Genomic DNA, 27,510 nt, shown 5'->3' on the forward strand with positions numbered 1-27,510 from the left:
TTGTACGTCCATTTATCGTATTATATAAAAGCTTAAAAATAGAAATACCTACAACAATATACCTATTGATTAAGTCAAAATTGTATGCATATGCGTAGATCTTTGAATAATAATTAAACAATTCAACAAAACATACTAAAACAATATAAAAATGTAAATAACTATTAAAATAATTTATTAAGAATGCTTATTAATCCCCAAATTAAATGATGTCTTTTCTTATCACCTTATATTAGTTATACTATAATTTTAATAAAAATGTGCCATTCTTTTCTTGACATCAATGCATTGCATATAAGACAGATATATATGATGCCGATGCTCTTACAATCTATAAAAATTAAAATAAATGTAATGTACGAATATGTACGCATGCGTAGAAGAATTTTCGACATATACATTTATTAATTGTAAACGAAATAAGTTATTTTTTGTGTTCTTTATGTGTTTATATAGTATGTTAAATGGAAATTTAATAACTTACACTACTAAAAGTTTCAAAGGACATATCCATCATTTTTCCTGCTGTAATTGCCAGTCGCCGATGAGATCTCATTATTATAGATGTTATAACTTTACTCTGATTTAATGGCATATTATACCACAATGTCTCGTACGCTGCATCGGCGATTGATATACTCTAAAAGAATTCAAAGAATATTAAATGATAAAATGGTATTATTTCTATTTTTTTTATTTATTCAATTCTTTTATCTAATGAGTAAAATCTAATTGTTAACATTATATAAAGTCAGAAAAAATTGAATTAAAAATATGTTCTGTTTTTATTAAACTTTTGTTCAAATTTTATATATAGTGTCAGTTTCTGTCAATAATATAATCGTACCGACAATGTTCGATTGTCGTAAACTATTTAAAAAACATAATTATAGTGATATACATATGTGTTACGAATTCTTTATTCCGTTTTTGTTTTCAAATTAAAAGAAGTCACGTATTTGGGTGATCGATTAATATACTATAAATATATTGAACAGAGATCTTCATAAAAATTGTGCATTTACAATATGTTATATAAGTTTTTTTTTACATTCTTTTCACTTACCTTAAAGCTGAGATATTCTCCAGCAAAGCAAATCATAAAAACCTCAATTATTACGGCAACATAAGCACAAATGGTTTTTACAATAACCACAATACCGGCTCCATTATTGATAGACTATTTCAACGAATAATGATAATAAGAAATAATTAGTTAATAAAATATAATATCAATTGCAGCAAACTTGTAACAGAACTCACTATTACAATGATGAATCCTAGACTACAAAGTACAAAGGTATTCCACACAACTTGCATCAATGCAACGAAAGAAAAAAGTTTCCCGATATTATTGGAAAACGAAATTACTTTGTTGTGCTTGTTAATCAGCACTCCTAATACAAATGCGGAAGAGCCATAAAGAGAAGATTTTTCAGAAATATTTTTGAATTCTTGGCATATAATGTCGATTTGCCCGCTTACGTGAAGCACCTAAAATTTACTTAATATTCTGCAAAAATTTCAATTACCTATTACACATATAATAAAAATTATTACTATAAACACCCTACGTTTTTTTTCGTATATAAAATTTTAATTTATCATACAATATTCTTATGTACGATACTTATAATTATTACATAATAACTTTATCTGACAAAATGTAAATCCTACGTAATTCATATGTAACAAGAATTTTGTAAATTATGTAATTTTCAATTGTAAAATTTGTACGAAAATATCGTCGGATTTTTAAACATGGATCGCAAATCATCTTTATTAAACACAACTTTAGTAAAAAATATAATGATTAAAAAATATAAAATGCGAAAAATTTACCAAAGTAATAATCAATCCGTTTAAAACAGTAAACGTGTACATATGTAACATTACATGTAAAAATAGAATTACGGCCAGTAACTCGAAAATAGGCGATTGTTCGAAATCAAAGGGAAGTTGTATCCTGATAGGAAGTTGCCGTAAAGTACTGTTGTAATCATCGACTAGATAAATAAAATGAATCGCATAATCGCCTACAATATAAAGTGTCCCAGCAATTACATTAAAACTCAATATAGCGTTAGAATAGAAATGCGAAATATTGGCTTTGTTTGACATCACACAAAAGTGCTGTTCAACATTGATGCACTCGCGCCAATCGTTATCCATAGCTATCAGAATTTGATGAAAAACTCTGCAATGTATTACACTAATTAATCTGATGTATAAGACGAGAAGATTATTCTTTCTATACAAAATTACAAGCATTAAATACATATACATACGCATGCATGAAGAAAGAAGAAAGATTGGTTAATAATATACGTATTAAAAATTTTTTTCAATTATTTACCAAACAAAATGATAGAACACAACGAACAGTATACATTTCTTACCGGCGATATATCCAAAAATTGGTCATTTTAAATAATGTTAAAGTGTAATCTAGAGTTACAGGCAAGCTATCCACGAGATTCCATATTTCACTCATCTTGAAATGATTAATTACGTACAGATATTGATAATACTGTACTATTAGCAAGCTCAGCATGTACATGAGCCAATAAATAATGGAATACGGTACATCCGGCCACATACCGAGCATTTGAAGACCGATTTTTAACGACGGACTGATGGTAGTTGTCACCATCGTTCGTCAATAATTTTTCAAATACGATGAAGTGAAAATCAGTATCAATAATATACTTGTCGGAGTATGAAACAGAACTGATATGAAAGAGCATTGTCCATTTCGCTAAATGCATCCCCACTCAAAGAAATATGGATCAATCGCTATTATGCGTCGAGTAGTAAATCGAAATTATGGTAATATTTCATTCCATAATTTCATTGTAAAGCTAATAATGTATAGGAAGATATTGCGGAGATATAGCGAATAAATTGTCAACATTTTTGTAATTTCTCCTGACTACAATATCAACAGAAAATGTTCCTCGCATATCGCGAAGATTGTTTAATGACAGTTTGATTGAATGGTCGCATTAAGCATTCTAAGCGGACGGAACTAAATTATAGCAAGTTTTAAAAGAGATAAATAAGGGGAAGACATTGTACTTTTTATGTCTGAAATCGATTCGTGTAACAGTGAACTTTTTTTCTTTAATAATCAAAAGAATTATTTTATCAAACACGCAAATGTGGAAAGAGTTTCAAAAGTAAAATCATAATATATCGGAGAAGTTTAGAAGAAACTACACGCAACATAAAATATATATACCATACAAATTAAATTCTCGCAGCTCTTTCTGAAGATTTAATAGTTGATTTGGCTATTTAAATTGTTTTTTCTCAAGGTAAGAATTATACAATATATACAAGAGACAATTATTTAAATTTGTATGTATTAAATATAATGCCAATTTTTATATATATTATTAATATAATAAGTTGTTTAATATAACAGATAATTTTAAAAAAGTTCTTTCTTGTTTGCATAAAAATATTTGCAAAAGCATTATATTACGTTATAGCTTCGATTTTTAATTTTACAATTCAAAGTATATATATATATATATATATATATATATATATATATACAATATAAAACAGCATTGACTGCACATTAACTGAATCAAATATTGCATAAAGCGTTAAAGATTCATCTTTAACTATCTATAATTTCATTAATTTTTACTGCTTTATCAATACTTTACATATAAATCAATGATAGAAAATCATGATTAAGAGTAAAATTGTTTTTAGTTTTAATACATAACATATAATACCGAAATACACCAAAAAAATTATTGTGACCTAAAAAAATTCTCACACAAATATTAATTGAGAAAAACGTATTAAAAAATTGTTTTATTTATTATCTAACTAATAAAAAATGCGCTATTTTTTATATGTGAACTTGTATTTGTGTTACAGAGTATGTATAAAATTCGTATCCATTAAAAGTAAGAGAATTGTGCTCGAGTATTTGTCAGCAAAACAGAAGATAAAAGCTCTTAACAATATAAAAATAGATTTTATTAATATTTCAGATTTATCTTTCTTGTTTATTCCCGGAAATTAATAGTAATGTGTTAAATTATATTAATAGAGTAAATCTTAATATTATCACGCATAGTCAAACAATTAAGAGCATATGATTATGTTCTTGCTTGAATTAATGTTTTACATATATATATATATATATATTCGCGCGAGACTGCAAAAACGTAATTTCAATATTGTAAAAAAATAACTCATTCTCTAGAATGGTGCTTCATTACTATAAATAATAAATAAGATTTCTTCTCTTGAAATATATATATTTATATAATTTTGAAGCGATTATAAGTAAAGTAATAACGGCAAACATAATTTAATGAAACTATTAGTATTCCGCGCAATTTTAAAGTAAGTGTTCTTTTTTACAATTAGAGAAACTTTTTGCTTTATGGCTCCAAGCAAAGTAGTTTTACTCACTATTATAATTATATCCATATAACATAGGATATTATATTTGTATTTTTCTTTTATGACCTAAAAATAATATCTTATATGCAGAATATTTGGATATACATTATCATATATAATATATATAGTCTACGTATTCTCGTTTACGTGATTGTAAATAATCGTCATTATATACGTTGAATAATAGTAAAGTAAAATCAAACTTATTACACTTATATGTGCATTCAAGTTTATAATTTTATCGCAAATCTGATAATGTGCTGACTGCGTAAAATAAAATAATAATCAAAATAAAAAAGTTATTGAAATACAAAAGAATATAAAAAAAGATTCGCTCTTGTCCAATAAATGACTCGTTCAGCAATTTTCAGCATTCAGTAAATTTTTTATTGTATTAATAATACAATGTAGGCAAGAGAAAAAATCAACGTATTTTCCGTATTTTATGTATTATTGTAAAGAGACATTATTTAATGAGCAATTAATTTAATTAAACAATAGCAATCATGCATTAGATGTTCTACGAGTAAAATTAAATTATATATAAATACGTGTTTGATAAATATGAGAAAAGATAAATGAAAGAAAAATTGTATATCTCTCTAAAGAAGAGATTGAACTAATCAGTATTTTTAAATAAATAACAATTATTTTGCGAAAAAATTATTTTGCAATTCACACGTTAATAAAAAATATTGAAAAGCAGAAAGATATGTATCTATTCATCTATATTATAGAAAAAGAAAAATATAGTTAAATTAATATAATGCAAATTGCATATACGTAAATCTATCAATAACGATTCAATTCGTTATAATTATAAGCATTTCATTGTAGACACTTCAATGTTTCCTTCTAATATGAATTTGATATGCAATAAAATTATAAATAAATAATAATTTGCATTTGTAAAAATAACTCAAATATTTTCTATACTTCTTTCTCTTACTTTTTTTCTATAAATACATTACAATACATTATAATAATATAAAAATTTAAGTACTCATTAAACCAAATAAATGTTTATTAATCCATAAATATTATATTCTCTTATCACTTATTAGTTTTACAAATATTAGTAATATTGAGTGATGTTTTTAAGCAAGCTGTAATATTTTTCTTAATATCAATACATTGCATGTAAGACAGATATATAAGATGCCGAAGTTTTTATTATCTATAAAAATTAAAACAAGTAAAATTAATATATAAATACAAATTCATGAATACCAGAAGACATATTTTGTACCAAATATTCTAATTAATTATATACAAAATAAGATTATTATTTATTGTGTATCGACATTTAAAAAAAATTATCAACTCACACTACTAAAAGTTTCAAAGGACATATCCACTATTTTTCCTGCTGTGATTGCCAGTCGTCTATGGGATCTCATTATTATAAATGTAATAACTTTACTCTGCTTTAGCGGCATATTATACCACAAAGATTCGTACGCTGCATCGGCGATTGATGTACTCTAAAAAAACGCAAAAATGACAATATTATTCCTATTTTTTTCATTTATTCAATTTTTTGTCTGATAGGTAAAATCTATGAGCGTCAACACAAAAAAAATAAAAAAAAAATTAATTGAAACATGATTTTTCTTCTTATTTTAATTAAATTTTCCTTCCAATTTTATATATAATAACATCATACTGAGAATGAGATTTTATACATGTATAATAACATCATACTGAGAGAGAAATATGAACAGTTAATGATCGATTATTGTAATAAATTGTTTAAAAATATGCTGATAATTATAGCAATATGTGTGTTACTAATTCTTTATTTTTATTTATTTTCGGAATAAAAGGAGTCGCACGCTTACGTTGGATTATTGGATAATTGAGTAACATAACATTTAAAGAATGGAAATATATAAAAACATTGTGCATTTACAGTTAAACAAGTTTCTTCTTACTAACCTTAAAGCTGAGATACTCTCCGGCAAAGCAAGTGATAAAAGGCTTCAATTGTCACAGCTACAGTAAGCGAAAATAGGTTTTATTAAAGCCATAACACCGGCCCTATTATTGATAGACTATTTCAACGAATAATAAAAGAAATATGAACAGTTAATAATATACATCGTCGCAATCGTCGTACATTTATCGCAAAACTCACTATTATGATGACGAATCCAAGAGTGCACATTACTAAAATATTCCATCCAACTTGCATTAATGCGATAAAAGAGAAAAGCTTCTCAATATTATAGGAAAATAAAATCACTTTGTTGTGTCTGTAGATTGACAATCCTAATATAGGTGCGAAAGAGCCATTAAGAGAAATATTTTTAGAAATATTGTTGAACTCTTGACAAATAATTTCGATTTGCCCGCTTACGTGAAATACCTAAAATTTACTTAAAATTCTGCAAAAATCCCAATGACATATTACATATATAATAAACGTTTTTTGCTATAAATTTTGCTCTCGGTACAAAAAATTTCAATATACGATATTCTTATACAATACTTTTAATTATAATAAAATAAAATTCCTCCTGCAAAAAACGTAAATCCTACGTAGTTTATAAAAAAATATTATTATGTAAATTATATAATTTGCAACTTTATAAAATAACTATGACGATATTAGATCGCAAATCATTTTTTCAACACAATTTTGGAAGAAATATTGAAGATAAAAAATGTAAGATAGAAAAAATTACCAAAGTAAGAATCAATCCGTTGACAACAGTAACCGTAAACACATGGACCAAGAATTGTAGAAATACATATACGACAATCAATTCAAAAATAGGCGATTGCTCGAATTTTAAGGGAAGTTGCATTCTGAGAGGGAGTTGCCGTAAGGTTTCGTTGTAATCGTCGGTCACGGAGGTAGACTGAAGTGCATAATCGCCGATATAATAAAGTATACCCGCAATTGCATTAAAACCCAACATAGCGTTATAACAAAAATGTGACAGATTGGTTTTAACGTTCATCACATATAAGTGCTGTTCGATATTGGCACAATCACGCCAATCGTTATCCACAGCTGTCAAAAGTTGATGAAGAACACTGCAATGTGTTACACTAATTGGATTTTATTTATTCGGACGAAAATATTATTTTTTCTATACAAGTGTATGAACGTAAAACTTGTAAGAACTAAGTCGTGGTATTAAATCTCACTCATATTGATCACACACGTAAACACTTTCAACCAGACATGCATGCACACACAAGAAAGATGTTAAGAAGTTAAATAATATTCTTAAACATAACAATTGAACAAAATCAACATTACACAATAACACGATATCTTACCGACGACGTAGAAAAAGAATGGTCATTTTAAATACCGTTAAAGTGTATTCTAAAGTCGATGGCAAACTGTCCACAAGTTTTGATAATTCACTCATTTTTAAATGGTTAAATACGTACAGATATTGAAAATACTGTATTATCAGCATGTTCGACATAAAGATAAGCCAATAAACAGTGGAGTATGGTACACCCGGCAACACACCGAGCAATCGAAGGCCGAATTTAAACGATGGACTCATGAATGTTGTCATTATTATTCGTCAATAATTTTGAATACGACGGAGTGAAGAATCAGTATTTATACATTTGTCCGAGTATAAGACAGAACTAAGAGAGCATCGTCCATCTCTCCAAGTGCATCCCCACTCATAAAAATATGGATCAATCGCTCATTACGCGTCGCGTAGTAAGTCAAAATTATCGTTGGTAATACTTCATTCTATAATTTCATTGTAAAGCTATTAATGTATAAGTCCTCTTATGAAGAAGAGAAAATATCAGGAATAAATTGTCATCTTTCTTGTAATTTCTCCTGACTATAACATATGTTTGTATCAACAAAAAAATATTCCTCGCATCTTCTCCATTTCGCGAAGATTGTTTAATAACAGTTTGATTAAACGATCGCATTCGGTATTCCAAGTGGATGGAACTTAATTATCGTAGTAAGTTTTGTAAGAAATAATAGCGCGTCAACATTTTGTATTTCTCTGCCTGGAATCGATTTACGTAATGGCGAGTGTTTTTCTTTAATAATTAAAAAACCGTTATTTTACCGACCACGCAAATGTGGGAGGAGTTTTAAAAATAAAAGAGTCATATTATTGAAGTTATAAGATGCGCAGCAAAATACATGTGCCGCACAAATTAGATACATGCAAATTGTTCAGTGAAAATTCAATAGTCTATTTTAAAGGTAAGAATCATTTAATATATAGAAACATTTATTTATATTTATATGTATATATTAAATGCAATATAAGTACGTTCTTAATTATGATTTAATGTTCTATGTTCGAGGCCACATTTTAAAACAAAATGGACAAAATAACTTATTATTCTTTAAAATATATAATTATATAATGTTATTATTAAATAATATTACATTAAATATTTTTCTCATTTTGAAATTGCTCTGTGTAATTAATTTTATTATTATTTTTGAATAATTTTGAGGCAATTATAAGTAAAGTAACAATTTATTAAAAACAATACCGTGTTTGACTTTTACTAGTTAAGTGAAATTTAAATTTGTATTTCAAATTAATAACTTTGTTAATTTTCTAATTGTTAATAACACTTTTAATTGTTAGTACACCTAACTCTAATCTAATTTATACGTCAAATGTACGTATTCTCGTTTACGTGATTCTAAATAATTCATTATATATATGATGTCGAATAATGATAAAATGAAATGAAACTTATTATACTTATATGTGCATTCAAGTTTATAATTTTATCGCAAATCTAATAATGTGCTGATTTTAAAATAAAATAACAATCAAAATAAAAAAATATATTTAAGATATTATATTAAAAATTCAAAAGAGTATAAAAAATATTATCTCTTGCCCAATAAATGACTCGTTCAGTAATTTTCAGCATTCAATAAATTTTTTTTCTAATAATACGATATAGACTAGAGAAAAAATCAACGTATTTTCTGTATTTTATGTATTATTGTGAAGAGAGATTATTTAATAAGCAATAATTTAATTAAACAATAGCAATTATGCATTAGATATTCTACGAGTGGACTGAAATTATATATAAATACGTGTTTGATAAATATGGGAAAAGATAAAAATAAAAGAAGAATTTTATATCTTTCTAAAGAAGAGATTGAACTAATCAGTATTTTTTAAATAAATAATAATAATAATTTTGCGAAAGAATTATTTTGCAACTCACACATTAATAAAAAAAAATTAAAAAGCAGAAAGATATGTGGTCTTTTAATCTATAATATAAAAGGAGAAAAATAGTTACATTAATACAGGGTGTCCGGTAACTAACGGACCAACGATTACAAATAGATTCTTTGCTCAATATGGGAACGATTTTTCCTCAGCAAAAATGTCGAAAAAGGTCATCATTTTTTACAACTTTCCAATATTTGTCATTATGTATCTTTATAACTAAGCCTCAAATTAAAATTTTATTATAGTAAACTTTACCTAAAATTAACTGAGGAATGTAATTATGTTAGACTATTTTCACTCCAAAACGTTTAGTTTTCAAAAGGCCCAATTTTTTTCAATCGCTTATAACTCGAAAATTATTGACTTCTCAACATTTTTGCTAAGGAAAAAATCGTCTCCAAATTGGCCAGAGAATTCGCTCTTAATCATTGGTCCGTTAGTTACCGGACATCCTGTATAATGTAAATTACATTATATTATACGTAAATGTATCAATAATGATTCAATTCAATATAATCATGAGCATTTTATTGTAGACATTTCCTTTTAAATATAAATTTGATATGCAATAACATAAAGACATAATGATTTGCATTTGTAAATATAACTCAAATATTTTCTATACTTCTTTTCTTACTTTTTTCTATAAATACATTACAGTATATTAAAATAATATAAGAATTTACGTACTTATTAAATCAAATAATAAATAAATGTTTATTAATCCATGAATATAATTTTCTTATTACTTATTAATATTACTAATATTAGTGATATTGAGTGATGTTTTTAATCAAACTGCAATATTTTTCTTAATATCAGTACATTGCATGTAAGACAGATATATAAGATGCCGAAGTTTTTATTATCTATAAAAATTAAAACAAGTAAAATTAATATTCAAATACATATTCATGAATAACAGAAGATATATTTTGTATCAAATATTTTAATTAATTATATACAAAATAAGATTATTATTTTTTATGTATATATTTTTTTAAAAAACTTATGAACTCACATTACTAAAAGTTTCAAAGGACATATCCATCATTTTTCCTGCTGTGATTGCCAGTTGTCTATGAGCTCTCATTATTATAATTGTTATAACTTTACTCTGCTTTAGCGGCATATTATACCACAATGACTCGTACGCTGCATCGGCGATAGATGTACTCTAAAAAAACAAAAAGATGACAATATTATTCCTATTTTTTTTCATTTATTCAATTTTTTGTCTGATAGGTAAAATCTATGAGCGCCAACTTAAAAAAAAAACAAAAAGAAATTAATTGGAAGATAATTCTTCTTTATATTTTAAATTAAATTTTTCTCCCAATTTTATATACAATAGTTATTGACAATAACATCATACTGCGAATGATTGATTATCGTAATAAATTGTTTAAAAATATGCTGATAATTATAGCAATATGTGTGTTACTAATTCTTTATTTTTATTTATTTTCGGAATAAAAGGAGTCGCACGCTTACGTTGGATTATTGGATAATTGAGTAACATAACATTTAAAGAATGGAAATATATAAAAACATTGTGCATTTACAGTTAAACAAGTTTCTTCTTACTAACCTTAAAGCTGAGATACTCTCCGGCAAAGCAAGTGATAAAAGGTTCAATTGTCACAGCTACGTAAGCGAAAATAGGTTTTATTAAAGCCATAACACCGGCCTCATTATTAATAGACTATTTTAACGAATAATAAAGAGAAATATGAATAGTTAATAATATACAATCTCGTCGTACATTTATCGCAAAACTCACTATTACAATGATGAATCCAAGAGTGCACATTACTAAAATATTCCATCCAACTTGCATTAATGCAATGAAAGAGACAAGTTTCTCAATATTACAGGAAAATGAAATCACTTTGTTGTGTCTGTATATTGGCAATCCTAATATATGTGCGGAAGAGCCATTAAGAGAAATATTTTTAGAAATATTGTTGAACTCTTGACAAATAATTTCGATTTGCCCGCTTACGTGAAATACCTAAAATTTACTTAAAATTCTGCAAAAATCCCAATGACATATTACATATATCATAAACGTTTTTTGCTATAAATTTTGCTCTCGGTACAAAAAATTTCAATATACGATATTCTTAATATACAATACTTTTAATTATAATAAAATAAAATTCCTCCTGCAAAAAACGTAAATCCTACGTAATTTATAAAAAAAATATTATTATGTAAATTATATAATTTGCAATTTTATAAAATAACTATGACGATATTAGATTGCAAATCATTTTTTCAACACAACTTTGGAAGAAATATTGAAGATAAAAAATGTAAGATAGAAAAAATTACCAAAGCAAGAATCAATCCGTTTAGAACACTAAACGTATACAAAAGTAACAAGAAATGTAGAAATACATATACGATAATCAATTCAAAAAGAGGCGATTGCTCGAATTTTAAGGGAAGTTGCACCCTGATAGGGATGAGTAAGGATTTGTTGTAATCGTCGGTCACAGAGTTAGTTTGGATCGCAATGTCACCCATATAATAAAGTACACCCGCAAGAATATTAAAACCCAACATAGCGTTGTAGCAAAAATGTGACATATATATTGGCTTTAACGTTCATTACATATAAGTGCTGTTCGACATTGGCACAATCGCGCCAATCATTATTCAAAGCTGTCAAAAGTTGATGAAGAACACTGCAATATATTACACTAATTAGATTCCATTTATTCGGACAAAAATATTATTTTTTCTATACAAGTGTATGAACGTAAAACTTGTAAGAACTAAGTCGTGGTATTAAATCTCACTCACATTGATCACACACGTAAACACTTTTAACCAGACATACATGCACACACAAGAAAGATGTTAGGAAGTTAAATAATATTCTCGAACATAACAATTGAACAAAATCAACATTACACAATAACACGATATCTTACCGACGACGTAGAAAAAGAATGGTCATTTTAAATACCGTTAAAGTGTAATCTATAGTCGCAGGCAAACTGTCTACCAGATTCGACAACTCACTCATTTTGAAATGGTTATATACGTACAGATATTGAAAATATTGCATTATTAACATGTTCGACATAAATATAAGCCAATAAACAGTGGAGTATGGTACACCCGGCAACACACCGAGCAATCGAAGGCCGAATTTAAACGATGGACTCATGAATGTTGTCATTATTATTCGTCAATAATTTTGAATACGACGGAGTGAAAAATTAGTATCGGTTATACATTTGTCCGAGTATGAGACAGAACTAAGAGAGCATCGTCCATCTCTCCAAGTGCATCCCCACTCATGAAAATATGGATCAATCGCTTATTATGCGTCGCGTAGTAAGTCGAAATTATCTGTGGTAATACTCCATTCTATAATTTCATTGTAAAGCTAATAATGTATAAGTCCTCTTATAAAGAAGAGAAAATATCGGGAATAAATTGTCAGCTTTCTTGTAATTTCTCCTGACTATAACATATGTTTAGATCTACAAAAACTATTGCTCACATCTTGTCCATTTCGCGAAGATTGTTTAATGACAGTTTAATTGAACGATCGCATTTAGTATTCCAAATGGATGTAACTTAATTATCGTAGTGTTTTGTAAGAAATAATAGCGCAAAACATTTTGTATTTCTCTGCCTGAAATCGATTTACGTAATGGCGAGTGTTTTTCTTTAATAATTAAAAAAACGTTATTATACCGAACACGCAAATGTGGGAAGAGTTTTCAAAGTAAAAAAGTCATATACTTGAAATTATAAGATGCGCAGCAAAATTCATGTGCTGCACAATTAGATACATGCAGATCTTTTAGTGAAAATTCAGTGGTCTGTTTTAAAGATAAGAATGATTTAATATATAGAAAATACATATATTAAATATGTATTTGTTAATATATAAAGTGTAATACCGAAATGTCTATTTTTATGGTAAAAATTATTTTGACACAAATATTCTGTCTCATAAACATATTTATGAATATCTATATACTCATTAATATTATATATATTATATGTATATACATATATTTATATACATATGTATATATATACATATTTAAGTATATTTTCTAAGACATTTAACATATTTATAATATTCATAATTATTGAATTTATATCGATGTGTCTTTATAAACATAATTTGTTTTAATTATGTGATGTCAAGAATTTTGCAGTTGTAAAGCTTTTTAAAATTAGATTTAGATCTTTTCCAGCTGTCATCAATTGTTTGTTGGTAGATCTGTTATACTCGGAGGAAGAAAATGGAACTGTGAATTAAAATAATATACGACAATAAATACATCGCGCTGAATGCAAGAAAAATGCAATATATATACAAGAAATACAGCTTTAATATTAAATTTTAAAGCTAACATTTATTAACTTTTAGTAAAATTAATTTTTATTTATATTACAGAGAACATATATAAAATGCTGCTAGAGCAAAAGGATTGTGTTAAACTTAGAAATCAAAATTATTTGCCAACAAAACAGAAAATAAAAGCTTATAACATTACAATATACATGATAATTGATTATTTCGTGTCTAAAGTCTACACAATGATATGTTAAATTACATTAATAAAGCAAATTCTAATATTGTGCGTAATTATGTTCTTAATGATGATTTAATGTTCTATATTCAAGACCATATGTTAAAACAAAATGAACAATATAACTTATTATTCTTTCAAATGTTTTTTTCTCTCTTTTTGAAATTGCTCTGTCTAAATAATTTTGTTATTATTTTGGAATAATTTCGAGGCAATTATAAGTGAAGTAATAATTTATTGAAATCACTACCATGTTTGACTTTTATTAGTTCATTGAAATTTAAATTTGTATTTTAAATTAATATCTTATTAATTTTTTAACTGTTAGTACACTTTGGCGTTATTACGAAATATATCTTTGAAGGCAAAATGAGAAATATCGAGGTGGAGTTTGAATAGTTCAGTTATATAAAAGCCCGGCAAGAAAAAGACTCGAATTTGATTTCCGATTCAATGACTTTGCTTCGATATTTTTCTCGCCTACGCTTTTTTATTCAGAAGGGAGGCAAATGGGATTTATTAAAATTATTAAAATTTAATATTATAGACGATATTTGGAAAAACAGATTTGATTAATATTTCGGATTTGCAGAATGCATATGTTAAATTATATTAATAAAGCAAATCTTAATATCGTGCATTATACTCCTAATTATTGGTGTAATGTTTTACGGTTATATATATTCAAGATTGCAAGAACAGAAATAACACAATATTCTTTATTTAAAATGTAATATTACTAATAAATAGATAAGATTTCTCCTCTCATTTTCTTTTCAGAATTATTTCATGTAAATCATTTTATTATTTTTATTTGGAGTAGTTTTGAGACAATCAAAAATAAAATAACAATGTCAAACCTAATTTAATGAAATAATTGATATTTTTAAGCAAATTGTTTTTTTTGAAGAAACTCTTTGTTTTTTTACTGAAAGCGAAATAACTTTATTCACTATTATGATCATAAATCCAATAACGCAGATAACTATATATTCCATACAAATTGTATCAGTGCAACGAAGAAGAAAAAGTTATCGATATTGTTGGATAAAGATTTTCTGATGCCTTTTGATAAGCAATCTTGTAGCCAATAGATAAGATTTTCTCGTGGAGAAAATTTCTTTCAATTCCTGGCATATAATATTGATGTGGTCGTTCACGTGAGTCTTTCGAAGAAAGAAAACTAAGAGAAAGGCTTTAAAAAAATACGAAATTTAATAAACACAGTATTGCATAGAGCTCTTATTTTACAATATGTTTGAAGCTTGATTCGTGAAAATAATTATTTAATGATGTTAAACAGTTTCATATTCTCTTTCACTTACCAGTGGCAGAATCAGAGAGTTCAAGATCGCGATTACAGTCTCTCGAACATGAAGGAAATATCTCAGAAGAATAAACTCGAAGATCGGCGAGTTTGTGGCATAGTCGAACGGAAACTGCATTTGCACCGGAAACTCTCAGAGCTCTCCACCGGCGGAAATTGTGCGATAGCTCAAATAGTTACCCCTTAAGTAGAAGATAATGCACAAATTTCAGGATTATTATACAGGGTTTGTCCGGAAAGTAATGCGTCGCATTTTTTTGTGACGCGACTATACATCGCAGAGCGATGGGACCGGTTGGGGAGGAAGGGGGGTACCCTTAGCTTTCCAACGGTAGGTCGCTCAATTGTTTCCATGCGCTTGGAGGGTTAGGACGGCTTATTCTGTGAACCTCTGCTTAGTGGTCGCGTCGAACTTGTGATGGAGAGAACGATAGAGCAACGCTATGCGATAAAGTTATATTACGGCCTACCTGACCCGGATCGGTGTGGCAACGGTGCCGCAGCCGCCCTACAGTCCCGACTTGGCCCCGGCGGACTTTTTTTTATTTCCTCGGCTGAAAAGGGAGCTCAAAGGACAACAGCTCGAGTCGGTTGACAACGTACAAGCTACTTCGACGGCCTCCCTGAACAGCATCCCAGTCAAGGAGTTCCAGAAATCTTATGACGCATGGAAATCGCGTTGGCAAAAATGTATTGACGCAGAAGGGTCATACTTCGAACAATTTTAAGTTGTTTTACCTATGCGATCAATAAATTCTTTTTTAAAAAAATGCGACGCATTACTTTCCGGACAAACCCTGTATAGCTTCGAAATATCTATGCATCAGATTTACCTTTCTCGTCATCACACACGTGGATGCAAAACCATGGCTAGGTTTTCATCGCATCCAAGGTATCCGAGAATATTATGCAATCGATCTCATTTGTTTTCGATAATGCAATCTAGAGATCACGACGCGCCGACAGAAACTCATCAGCTTCAAAAACGTCAGGCTGTAATCTAGAGTGACGCTCAGATCATCCATCAACTTGGAGAGATCGTTTATGATCAGATGCGCGAAATGTAGAAATATTGTAAGTACTACATATAATGACAGTAAAAATGTAAAAGCTAAAAAAACGTCCCATATGAGAAGTCGAGCTACAAGCTAATGAAATTAAGATCGATCATTGGTGGCAGACTTATGGTACTCGTCGACATATAGCAATGTATTTGTCGAAATGCGTACGTGTTTACCGATCCTTTGGCCGAATTGTAGCCGAACGTTGAGAGAGTAAAACTACATACATGCTGGATCGATCAATTGCAATTAACTACGAGAATGACGTATGCACGACGAGCTAAATTGCGATGACAGATGATTACAAGCTTTTTCGCTCTTGGAAAAAGTGCATACGTGAAAAATATCAAACGTCAATTCCGTCTGATGAACTAAACTCAAAGTAATAACTAATTTTCTTTAAAAATGCAATTACTATATCCGATATGCTTCGCTACATTAGGGAAAAAAATTACAAATAAATCTAAAAATTCAACTTGAGAGAGAGAAACTGTCAATTGATAAAATGATAAAATGACATATTAATTGGTTACCTATTAGTTCTACATTAACGAAAAAGGAAAATATCACTGTCAGCACAGAAAAAATTATGAGAAAACAGAAGTTATTTAATTTTTTGTTTCTAAGCAAACATGCAATAACTAAAAATATATTGTATATTTTTAATATACGTGTAATTATATATTTTTAATATTACATTAAAGTAATAATTAAAGTATGTAGATACTTTAACTAATAACTCTGATAACTGTTGTCTCTTCTAAAAATGTACAACAATTTGTGCTCGATAGAAGAAAATATATCTGTCCCTTAAAATCTCACTTGTGAATTACAACACAATTTATTTCTCGATATTTATCGAAGTGAATTTGTAATTTTTTATCTTACTTGCATCTGATTAAAAAAAGGCAACATAATATAAAGATATTACAAGATAATTAAAATTTTTAGTATTTAAAGAAGAAATGCAAGATTAATACTAATAATTATTTCTCTTTATCTCTATTCATTTCTCTTTCTACAAGTAAATATGTTTCACTATTTTATTTGAGACATAATTCGACAGTATACATATATGACCAGCATACATTTTGACATACAGGTTTCAGTACATTGCGTGCAAAACTGAAATGTACGAAGCCGAAGCTTTCATGACCTAAAAAAGCAAATTCTTATGCATACAAAAAAGCACTAAGAGGAATACTTCTTCAAAGTCTAAATATCATTAACGCGATATATATTTCTTGGAAATTGTGTCAAATATTATTTCTCCCAATATTTATTTGACAATTATAATAAATTATCGTAAGAAAGGTATCACGCAACAAACTTACACTAGTAAAACTTTCCAATGTTAGATCCATAATTTTCCCGGCCGTGATCGTCAATCGTTTCTGCGACCTCAAAATCAGGAATAATAAAATTCGGCATTCGCTGATAGATAAATCATACCAAACCGCCTCATACGCCGCATCGCCGATGGATCTACTCTGGAAAAGAGTAAAAGGCTATAGATTATTTGAAATACATAGATGCATTTGCGTTGCGCTTGTTCGGATAAAGGTAAAAGCTAAAATATACCTTGGTACTCAAATATTCGCCAGCAAAACAAAAGACGAAAGCTTCTATAGTTACTGCGAGATATGGTATGACAAATTGTATAAAAATCCCGGATTTACTCTCTGTATTCATACCTAAGGACTAAGATATAATAGGATATTTAAAAATCATGGCTTTTAATATAAAATAATATGCATTTGAAAAAAAATGTCCTTTTCAAAGTATTTTTATATATTTTAAATATCGCAAGATCTAGTTTTATTCGCTTTGAAATTTTCGTTTTTAATATTTAATTTAAACTACATAATTTAAACAAATTATGTATTTTATCTTTTATACGTTTTACGTAAAAAAATTATTATAATTAATTCTTAAAATATAATATTTGTAGTTAGATAAAATTAATATGATAATAATTCCAAATAATTTTAAAATCATTTTATTAAATCCTATAAGAAAAAAACTGAAGAATTTGTTATTGTTATATAATAACTAAAATAATCTTACTTACTATCACGACCATAAATCCTATAGCGCAAATGACAAAACTGTTCCATATAAATTGTATCAGAGCAATGAACGAGAAGTAATTCTCGATATTATTAGACAATGCTATAATCTTCTGGTGTCTCTCGATGAGAGATTTGGTGGAGAATACCTTAGATTTGAATGTGGAAGGAATCTCTTTCAACTCTTGACACATGATATCGATTTGCCCGCTTACGTGAAGCACCTCGAAGTAAAAGAAAAAAGAAAATAAGCTCTTAAGCAACGCGTTCAAGCAAGATTCGACGAGAATATCAATTCGTCAGAAAAAATGTCAATAATCCATCAGAAGAACTTAGCTAAAAAATGTTCAGTAGGAACATTCGTTTTTTTTTTCAACTTACCAGCGTTAAAATCAAAGAGTTCAGTATCGCGACCACGGTCGCCGTTTCTAACACATGAAAGAACAGTCCCAGAAGGAGGAACTCGTAAATCGGCGTCTCGTGGGTCTCGAATGGAAACAGTACCTGAATCGGAAACTCCCGATGTCCGTCCGCGGAAACTTTCCGGCGACGTACCTGGCTATCGATGAAGTAAAGAACGGTGGCTATGGCATTGACGGATATTATGGCGCTGGAGCAACGATGTGCCAGATTAGCCTTGTCCGTCATCACGCACTCGTGCAAATCGGTCACGCGATTTTTCCAATCGTCGTCCATCGCCACCAGAATGTCCACGAATATTCTACAATTCGATCTCTCGAGAATCTCATGGAATGATAGAACTCCCTCGAGACATTAATCAGCGATCGCCGAGCTGGTCTTACCGGCGATTGAACCAGAGACTGATCAGCTTCAGGATCGTCAAGCTGTAATCCAACGTGAGACCCAGACCGTCCATTAGTTTGGTCAGATTGTTGAAGTCTAGATGCTCATAGACGTACGAGTATTGAAAGTACTGCATTATTATGAGGGTCGTCATGTAAAAGAGCCAGTAGAACGTCCCGTTCGAGGAACCGGGCCACAACCCGATCACACTGAGACCGATCTTCAGTAACGGGCTTACGGTACTCGTCAACATCATAGCTGCGCGTAACGTTGCATTGAACCATCACTCCGATCGACCGTGCACATTACTGTTTTTTTCCCGATGAGGTGGAGCGACGAGAAGCGACTCGATTTTTCAAAACAAATGCGCGATCGAATCTCTTATTGTCAGTCTAACTTCGTAATGCGCACCCCTCTTCTCATCGCAGATATAGTAATTTCACCAACTAAAACTACCACCGAGGTAGGAGAGTGCGGGTAGCGATCAATCGCAATTATGCAACACGCAATATAAACTGTACGACGATAAGCAAAATTGCGATAATAGATTACAAATTGCAATGATTATGGGTTTTTGCATGCAAAAAAAAAAATAAACGTGTATTACATGAATAATTGTCTTCAAAAGAACATACACATGTAATTATCATTATTAATAAATTTAGTTTAAAAAATGACGTTAAAAAAGATAGAAAGGTCTAAGCTTGATAGATCTGAAAATTGTATCTTGCTAAGCCATAAATTATACAAATAACATACAAAGAATAATAGTCAGATGTTTAGTATATGTCGACGTAGAAAATGAAAAATATCATAAAAAGAGAAGACTAAAGCTGCGCTTCAAGTATAAAGATAATAAAGGTGCATTTGGCATGTTACATATAAATAAAAAATTTTAATATATATATACATGTGTATTTTTTTCCATTTTCACATTTGTAATAAGTATCAAAATGTTTGAGTGAATTATTTATCACACCCAAGCGCGAAATATTTCATAAAATATAATGCTTTTCAATTTAGTATGTATCGCATGCGATACAAACACATAGGAGGCAAACACTTTCATGATATAAAAAATAAATTCATAAAAAAGGACTTGAACAATTAAGAAATATATTTGCTGTGATATCTCATGTTTATACATTTTTCTAAAGTGAGTTTTCCCGACAATAATTGTTAATCATTTTTGAGACCAATTTCCAATCGCCAATAACTCTCACCAATATAAACTGAAATAAAATTGAAAATAAAAAGACTATTATAGATGATACTATAGTGTGTGTGAATTGATTTGTATATTGTTATCTAAATTAATCAAATTAGTTCGATTTGATTAATCAATTTATTCTAAAAGAAACATATAACTCGAGTTCAAAATATATATATAAATATTGCAATAATAATATATTTTGTAAAACAATGATTATATGTTGCTATTACCCAAATTATATATGTAATAATAATTGTTAACAGATGATGTATGATATAATGAAAGAGTCAACGAACGCTTGATTTAATAGGTGAATGATTTAAAGCGCTAAATAAAAAAAACTACATTATTAATTGATCAAATAAAAAATTAAACTCAATGTTTTTATATCGAAAACCATAGAAAGAAGTTTTAAGATTTATAATGAATTTTATTATGTACTTACCGAATAAAAATTACATTTTTCTAGTAATTCGTTGATATTGCGAATGACATCTTTTTTAGCATGGAATAACTTCACTGTCAGAATTGTTCATCAAATAAAATACAAGTAAGCGCTGTGACTAAAAACAAGAAAAAATTAACTAGAAATATCGAAAAAAACACATTGGAACAATCACGTAACAGATCTGTCTCATCGTCATGATATCAGTAAGATAATGCACACGGTTCAATTTCTATTGATTGCGATTAGGATATTATAGAATATCCCGTGCACAACATATAAATTTTTAACTAGAAAAATATATTTAATATATAATTATAAAAAATATAATTATAATAAATGTTATTTTCATCGATCACCATTAATTCCACACATAAAATCTCATTTGTTAATGCCTCAAGAAATTTCTCAATAACATGCGTTGTCCGATATTTCAATTAAATTTTTATTATTTTTTAAAATTTTATCTAGATTTTATATAATAAGAGAATTTAATTCTCTCTAGTTATATATTTATAACAGTGTTCTTTCTTTATATTATTTTCCAGTTATATGTATATTACAATTGAATAAGAATTTCATTTTCTCTTGGCATACATTTATAACAATGATCTCTTTTTATTTTATCATTCTTTCCAGTCATATTATAGTTGGAGAAAGCTTATCAATAATTCTGCAATAGAACACTGAAACAAGAATTCAACCTTTATGAACAAAAGATTATTCAGAACAGAATATGCAACAACATATACAAGTACAGGATCAACCGAAATTTGGGTAAGCGAATCCGGTCACATGCCAATGAAACACAGACTGCGATACAATCAAACGATACTCACACATTTTGTCGCTTTTCGAGAACTATTGAAAAGCATATTGAACAATGTCCATATATGCTTTTCACACAGTGATATGATCGTATAGTCGATATATCGCATAGGTGAAAAGCATACATAAACGTCGTTCAATATGCGTTTATGATAGGATGATAGAAGCGCTGGATAATCGTAGATAACAAAGCGTAGGCTATTTTACGCGATGATCAATCGTAATTATATTGAGTAATTATACCAATTGTAATCGAGTATTCTAATCGCGTTAGTGCTCGAAAGTTTCTATAGATATACCAATTAAAAAAGAAAACAATCATAAGGGAATTATGTCCGCTTATAAGCTAGTGAATAATTTAATATACCTAATACAGAAGGAAAGAGAGAAATGTAATTAACTTGAAAAATACAGATTTTTGACTGAAATTTAAATTTCATACACAAGAAAACGTAAATAAGTGAGTAAAAAATAATAAAATTGTTGCATTTTAAATATCAGTATTTTAAGTTTTTTTGGTTTATATTATAATTGCAAAAATATAATATTAACCTTTTCTACGTATAAAAATTTATATAATAATTGTTATATAAAAAGATTGATGAGAATGATAGGATGTTTTCCTTGGATGTGGTGTCTTTGTTTACGAACGTTCCTCTGGATCTTGCGATTGACGGTATTAACGATAGATGGGATCACATTGGAATAAATACTAAAATACCGAAAAACGAATTTTTGGGGGGTATAAAATTCATATTGACTTCTACATATTTTACATTTGATGACATAATTTATAAACAGACGTTTGGGACCCCTATGGGGTCACCGTTATCACCAATTATTGCAGACCTGGTTATGCAAGATCTTGAGGATACAGTTCTCAAAGCGTTGAATTTGGAATGTTTGTTTTATTTTCGTTATGTGGATGACATAATAGTGGCCACCTCTATGACTAATATGACTCAGATTGTGAATAATTTTAACACCTATCATGAAAGACTTAAATTCACGGTCGAACAAGAGGTTAACCATAGCTTGAATTTCTTAGATTTATCACTTAAAATTATTAATAACAAAATATATATAGACTGGTATCAAAAAGAAACCTTCTCAGGAAGGACGTTATCATTTTATTCAAACCACCCACTATGCCACAAAATAGGAATAATATATAACCTTGTAGACAGATGTCTATTGCTATCACATCCACTATTTTTTAATAAAAATTTGGAGTTAATTATTAATATACTCAGAAGCAATGGTTACCCTCTTGATCTGATTTTTAACAAAATTAATCATCGGATAGAACACATCATATCTAAGGGGAGCATTATAGAGAGACAGGCCAACATAGAAAGAACAAAAAGTATAAGAAATGACTCGGTCAATAAAAAATTCTTTGTCATTCCGTATATAGATGGGATCTCAGAAATGATTGTTTTCCTCGGTAAAAAATAAAAATTGTATGGTAGGGTATAGATGTCTCAACAAACTGGATAATATTATTAAAGCGCAGAAAGATAAAATTAGAAAATAAAAAAATTAGAAAATAATAAAATTTTTTACAAAAAAAAAACTCCCGACTGCTGCCAACAAAGTTTTAATGTTTAAATTAGAAAATAAATAAAAAAAAAAATAATAAAAAAATTAGAAAATAAAAAATAAAAAATAAAAAACAATTAGAAATAAATAAAAAATAAAAAACAAAATTAAAGTAAAAAACAAAACAAAAATTAAAAATAATAAAAAAACAAAAAAATTATAAGTATAAAAAATAAGCTTGTAAAAGTTGGAAATAATCACACATAAATAAAGTCTGTTGTTTATTATATAATTTTTCTTATTTAAATTTATTGTTATCATACATATTTAGCGCTATATAATTTACAAAAATTTCAGATTTTTGAATTCAAAAATTTTTTTTAATTATAATTATTATTAATTCTACAATTTACAAGAGCAGTCGGGAGACGCCGCGCTAAGTGTGTGTTCCGCAGCGTCAGTATACATATGCGTGTGTGCGTATGTGAGTGCATGTCAGTATGTGTATGAATGCGGGTATTCATATGTTCGTATGCGCGTGTTTGCTCGCATGAGTGCGTACATATGTGCGTACGTGCGCGCGTGACTTCGTGCGCGTACATGTGTATGAGTGTGTGAGTACGTCCGTTGAGTATCGATATTTGTGTTTGTGTCTATTTATTACATAAAACGTGCGCGTGCGTATATGTCTCAAATTTAGCGCGGCGTCTCCCGACTGCTCTTGTAAATTGTAGAATTAATAATAATTATAATTAAAAAAAATTTTTGAATTCAAAAATCTGAAATTTTTGTAAATTATATAGTGCTAAATATGTATGATAACAATAAATTTAAATAAGAAAAATTATATAATAAACAACAGACTTTATTTATGTGTGATTATTTCCAACTTTTACAAGCTTATTTTTTATACTTATAATTTTTTTGTTTTTTTATTATTTTTAATTTTTGTTTTGTTTTTTACTTTAATTTTGTTTTTTATTTTTTATTTATTTCTAATTGTTTTTTATTTTTTATTTTTTATTTTCTAATTTTTTTATTATTTTTTTTTTTATTTATTTTCTAATTTAAACATTAAAACTTTGTTGGCAGCAGTCGGGAGTTTTTTTTTTGTAAAAAATTTTATTATTTTCTAATTTTTTTATTTTCTAATTTATTTTTTATTTTCTAATTTTTTTTTCTAATTTATTTTTATTATTTATTTTCTGATTGTTTTTTATTTTTTATTTTTTTTTTTAATTGTTTTTTATTTTTTATTTTTTATTTTCTAATTTTTTTATTATTTTTTTTTTATTTATTTTCTAATTTATTGCTGTTCTTATGCTGTTTCTTCATTCTTTTGTCTCTCTGCTTCTTCATCCTACACATGTAAAAGTTTTTATTATGTAATATATATATTACAATGTATATAATATAATAATAATAATAATAAAGACACATACACTCACCATGTGACTGCAATGTTCTATATTCTTTCCAAATATTTTTCTGCTACAATTTTTTTAATTAATATAATATAATATAAATAGAGAGATAAATAAAAAAAAATAGCTAGATAGATAGATTGATAGATAGAGAGAGACAGATGACAAAGACAGATGACAACAATATCTTATATCAAATACGTAAACTTGTACGCAATTATAATTATGGCTTCGACAAATATATTAACTTTCTTATGGTTATATAAGTTTATACATTATGTAATCACAAGTAAGTTTATATATTTGTATAGCCTTAATTATTATTACATATGTGAATAATCTTTTGTAGTAGATAATTGGCTATGTAAGTTAATATATTTGTCTGCATTGCCATAATTATTGGTGCGCTAATATCTTTGTATAACTATAAATATATTTGTATACATATTTTTAATTAATTATATAATTATTATATAATATACAAATAAGAGAAAAAATAACTATATACATTTATACAATTATATATGTGGATATTTATAGCAATGTGGCTACGTAGCAAATTTAATAGCAAATAAGTGGCTACGCAGACAAATATAAATTCATATAACCATGTTATGACTACAACAGATTAATTATATTATTAATTATATTATATATTTTTATTAATTATTAATAACAAGACTTACTCGTTTTCTATTATTAATAATGTTTTCTTCTTCAGATATCTCCAAGCGAGTATCTTCTTCCTACATATAAATAAAGAAACAATAAATAAATAATAATTAACAATATCCTAAATAAAGAAAAAAACAATAAATATAAAAGAAGAAACTTATTCCTTTATTTATATCTTCTTGAGATATATCCATAATAATACACTTCACTTAATATTGTTGTTGACAATAACACGCAACAGGTGACAGCTAACCTATCCTATCAGTCCCGTCATTATTACTTCGAGATGTATATATCAATGTCACCAACATTCCCTATCCGGATACTACAACGAATCTCATTGGTGAATCATTTTTCCTCTTAGGTTCACACAGCAGCCAATGAGAGACCGTATTGACGAAATAATACTCATTTTTCACTTTTTATTAATAGAATAAATAACGATAATAATACGCTTTAAACCTTCCTTGATTAATAAGAAACTTATGTTCCAAAGTTGATATAAAACTATGCAGTAGTTATCGAGAATTAAGGTCACGACCGATCCGGGCTCGATGAAACGCATACTTCCTCTCTTTTCGCCAACCTACGGTTGGCAGCAGTCGGGAGAAAAACTAAACATCCATGCAATTCGAATGTGGTTTATAAGATCAGTTGCAATAATTGTAATGCATCTTATGTAGGCCAAACAAAGAGGCAATTGCAGACGCGAATAAAAGAACATAAAAATAATATTAGGTTGGACTCAACGAAACATTCAGTAATTTCTGAACACATAATAAATGAACATCATACTTTTAATTGGGACAATGTTAAGATCATGGACAACGAAAATAATTATTATAAAAGACTCATTTCTGAGATGCTACATATCAAGGAACAAAAAAATGGACTAAATTTAAACAAAGATACTGAGTTACTTAGCGAGTCGTATTTTGATATTTTGGATATATTAGCGAACAAGAAATAATAATAGGACAAATAGGACATTAACGAGTAAAACATAGATATTAGATCATATATAAACACGCACGCTCTCCGATCAAGTAGAGTTTAAAATGAGCTGTCTTCCTGTATTGTTGGTTTGTTATGTGTCATCCTTAATAACTGTTAATAAGTAGCAAAATTATCAAGAAGAACGATGATAGGTAAGCATACTACCAATTGTAGGGGATACATATTATAATTTGGACATGCGTTGATCGGTAATTTTTTATAAATCGCAGCGCCTACGGAACGGGTTAATTTCTCGCATATTAACGATGAAACTATCCGAGATCTGAACAAAATCAGGGATCATATCGAGGCGAACATTGTTGGACAGGACGGATTGAAACACGCGTTAATTACTCAAAAACTCTTGATTCTGAATAACTATAATTAAATTTCGATATTATGTGAATTGTAAGAATTTATATTTCAATAATTATACTGAAGAAGACCGCGTGCGGTCGAAACGTTTATAGAATGATTGTAATTTGCGTTAGTTTTAATATAATGACTGTAGTTTTATAATTTATACATGTAATAAATGGTAGTTGACTGAACATCTCGAATATTCAGCTCGATAAGTTGGCCTTATATTTATCACTTTGTTTTCAATATACGAGCGACAATTGTATTAATTTATAATAATTGTTATTTATTAAATAGTTTATATATGTATATATATGTATATATATAAACTATTTAATAAATAAAAATTATTATATAAATTTTTATACGTAGAAAAGGTTAATATTATATTTTTGCAATTATATAATAATATAAACCACAAAAACTTAAAATACTGATATTTAAGATGCAAGCAATTTTGTTATTATTTTTTACTCACTTATTTACGTTTTTTTTTACTTTATGCAATTGGAAAAGAAAAATTTCAGAATACTCGAGTTCAGCAAAATTAT

The 27,510-nt window shown here is 28.0% G+C and overlaps 4 protein-coding genes and 1 long non-coding RNA gene across 14 annotated transcripts; all 5 read right to left on the reverse strand.

The window, feature by feature from the left end:
- Window positions 1-209: 209 nt before the first annotated feature.
- On the reverse strand, window positions 210-2,690 carry LOC114935166 (odorant receptor 22c-like). The gene is made up of 6 exons (XM_085489210.1): window positions 2,400-2,690; window positions 1,843-2,197; window positions 1,264-1,494; window positions 1,067-1,180; window positions 485-640; window positions 210-331 (listed from the first exon to the last, which is right to left on the reverse strand). The coding sequence occupies exons 1-6, from the start codon at window positions 2,651-2,653 to the stop codon at window positions 281-283; spliced, it is 1,161 nt and encodes a 386-aa protein (XP_085345336.1). The 5' UTR covers window positions 2,654-2,690; the 3' UTR covers window positions 210-280.
- A 2,741-nt stretch (window positions 2,691-5,431) lies between these two features.
- On the reverse strand, window positions 5,432-7,973 carry LOC114935169 (odorant receptor 22c-like). Its single transcript, XM_085489212.1, is given in 7 exon segments — window positions 5,432-5,608; window positions 5,760-5,915; window positions 6,370-6,420; window positions 6,423-6,485; window positions 6,569-6,799; window positions 7,119-7,473; window positions 7,723-7,973. Coding segments are annotated over 7 exon segments (1,158 nt in total). The 3' UTR covers window positions 5,432-5,557.
- Window positions 7,974-10,656: 2,683 nt separating this feature from the next.
- LOC114935165 (odorant receptor 22c-like) lies at window positions 10,657-13,497 on the reverse strand. Its single transcript, XM_085489292.1, has 5 exons — window positions 12,459-13,497; window positions 11,985-12,340; window positions 11,431-11,661; window positions 11,239-11,352; window positions 10,657-10,824 (listed from the first exon to the last, which is right to left on the reverse strand). Exons 2-5 carry the CDS (start codon window positions 12,240-12,242, stop codon window positions 10,657-10,659), a joined length of 771 nt encoding a protein of 256 aa, XP_085345418.1. The 5' UTR covers window positions 12,243-12,340; window positions 12,459-13,497.
- A 1,679-nt stretch (window positions 13,498-15,176) lies between these two features.
- On the reverse strand, window positions 15,177-16,907 carry LOC114935180 (uncharacterized). Its single transcript, XR_014926252.1, has 3 exons — window positions 16,376-16,907; window positions 15,541-15,724; window positions 15,177-15,410 (listed from the first exon to the last, which is right to left on the reverse strand). It is a non-coding gene; the product is annotated as an uncharacterized LOC114935180 (long non-coding RNA).
- A 669-nt stretch (window positions 16,908-17,576) lies between these two features.
- Window positions 17,577-25,674, reverse strand: LOC114934385 (odorant receptor 22c-like). 10 transcript variants are annotated; one of them, XM_085489204.1, is made up of 9 exons: window positions 25,615-25,674; window positions 24,953-24,995; window positions 21,135-21,252; window positions 19,476-20,708; window positions 19,054-19,393; window positions 18,675-18,896; window positions 18,185-18,304; window positions 17,938-18,093; window positions 17,577-17,759 (listed from the first exon to the last, which is right to left on the reverse strand). In XM_085489204.1, the coding sequence occupies exons 4-9, from the start codon at window positions 19,730-19,732 to the stop codon at window positions 17,709-17,711; spliced, it is 1,146 nt and encodes a 381-aa protein (XP_085345330.1). In that variant the 5' UTR covers window positions 19,733-20,708; window positions 21,135-21,252; window positions 24,953-24,995; window positions 25,615-25,674; the 3' UTR covers window positions 17,577-17,708. The 10 variants fall into 10 exon arrangements, 8 of the variants coding, with proteins under 8 accessions (XP_085345330.1, XP_085345328.1, XP_085345326.1 ...); XM_085489202.1 differs by lacking the exon at window positions 17,577-17,759 and having other exon boundaries at window positions 17,770-18,093; window positions 24,953-24,992; XM_085489200.1 differs by lacking the exon at window positions 17,577-17,759 and having other exon boundaries at window positions 17,770-18,093; window positions 19,476-19,928.
- Between the last annotated feature and the right edge of the window lie 1,836 nt (window positions 25,675-27,510).

Source organism: Nylanderia fulva, unplaced genomic scaffold, assembly GCF_048542155.1.
Source record: "Nylanderia fulva isolate GAGA-0341 unplaced genomic scaffold, ASM4854215v1 Scaffold8, whole genome shotgun sequence".
NCBI lineage: Eukaryota > Metazoa > Arthropoda > Insecta > Hymenoptera > Formicidae > Nylanderia > Nylanderia fulva.

What these genes read in the sequence shown, in the direction of transcription:
- LOC114935165 (XM_085489292.1), bottom strand. Translation starts at nt 12,242, where the DNA reads ATGTCACATTTTTGCTACAACGCTATGTTGGGTTTTAATATTCTTGCG. An exon ending in TTGGATTCATCATTGTAATA is followed by an intron (nt 11,353 to 11,430) that starts GTGAGTTTTGCG and finishes TCGTTAAAATAG; the next exon opens with TCTATTAATAATGAGGCCGG. An exon ending in GAGAGTATCTCAGCTTTAAG is followed by an intron (nt 10,825 to 11,238) that starts GTTAGTAAGAAG and finishes TTGTTTTTTTAG; the next exon opens with AGTACATCTATCGCCGATGC.
- LOC114935166 (XM_085489210.1), bottom strand. Translation starts at nt 2,653, where the DNA reads ATGGTGACAACTACCATCAGTCCGTCGTTAAAAATCGGTCTTCAAATG. An exon ending in AATTTTTGGATATATCGCCG is followed by an intron (nt 2,198 to 2,399) that starts GTAAGAAATGTA and finishes AATACATTGCAG; the next exon opens with AGTTTTTCATCAAATTCTGA. An exon ending in TAGGATTCATCATTGTAATA is followed by an intron (nt 1,181 to 1,263) that starts GTGAGTTCTGTT and finishes TCGTTGAAATAG; the next exon opens with TCTATCAATAATGGAGCCGG.
- LOC114934385 (XM_085489201.1), bottom strand. Translation starts at nt 19,732, where the DNA reads ATGATGTTGACGAGTACCGTAAGCCCGTTACTGAAGATCGGTCTCAGT. An exon ending in ACTCTTTGATTTTAACGCTG is followed by an intron (nt 18,897 to 19,053) that starts GTAAGTTGAAAA and finishes TTTTACTTCGAG; the next exon opens with GTGCTTCACGTAAGCGGGCA. An exon ending in TAGGATTTATGGTCGTGATA is followed by an intron (nt 18,305 to 18,674) that starts GTAAGTAAGATT and finishes ATTATATCTTAG; the next exon opens with TCCTTAGGTATGAATACAGA.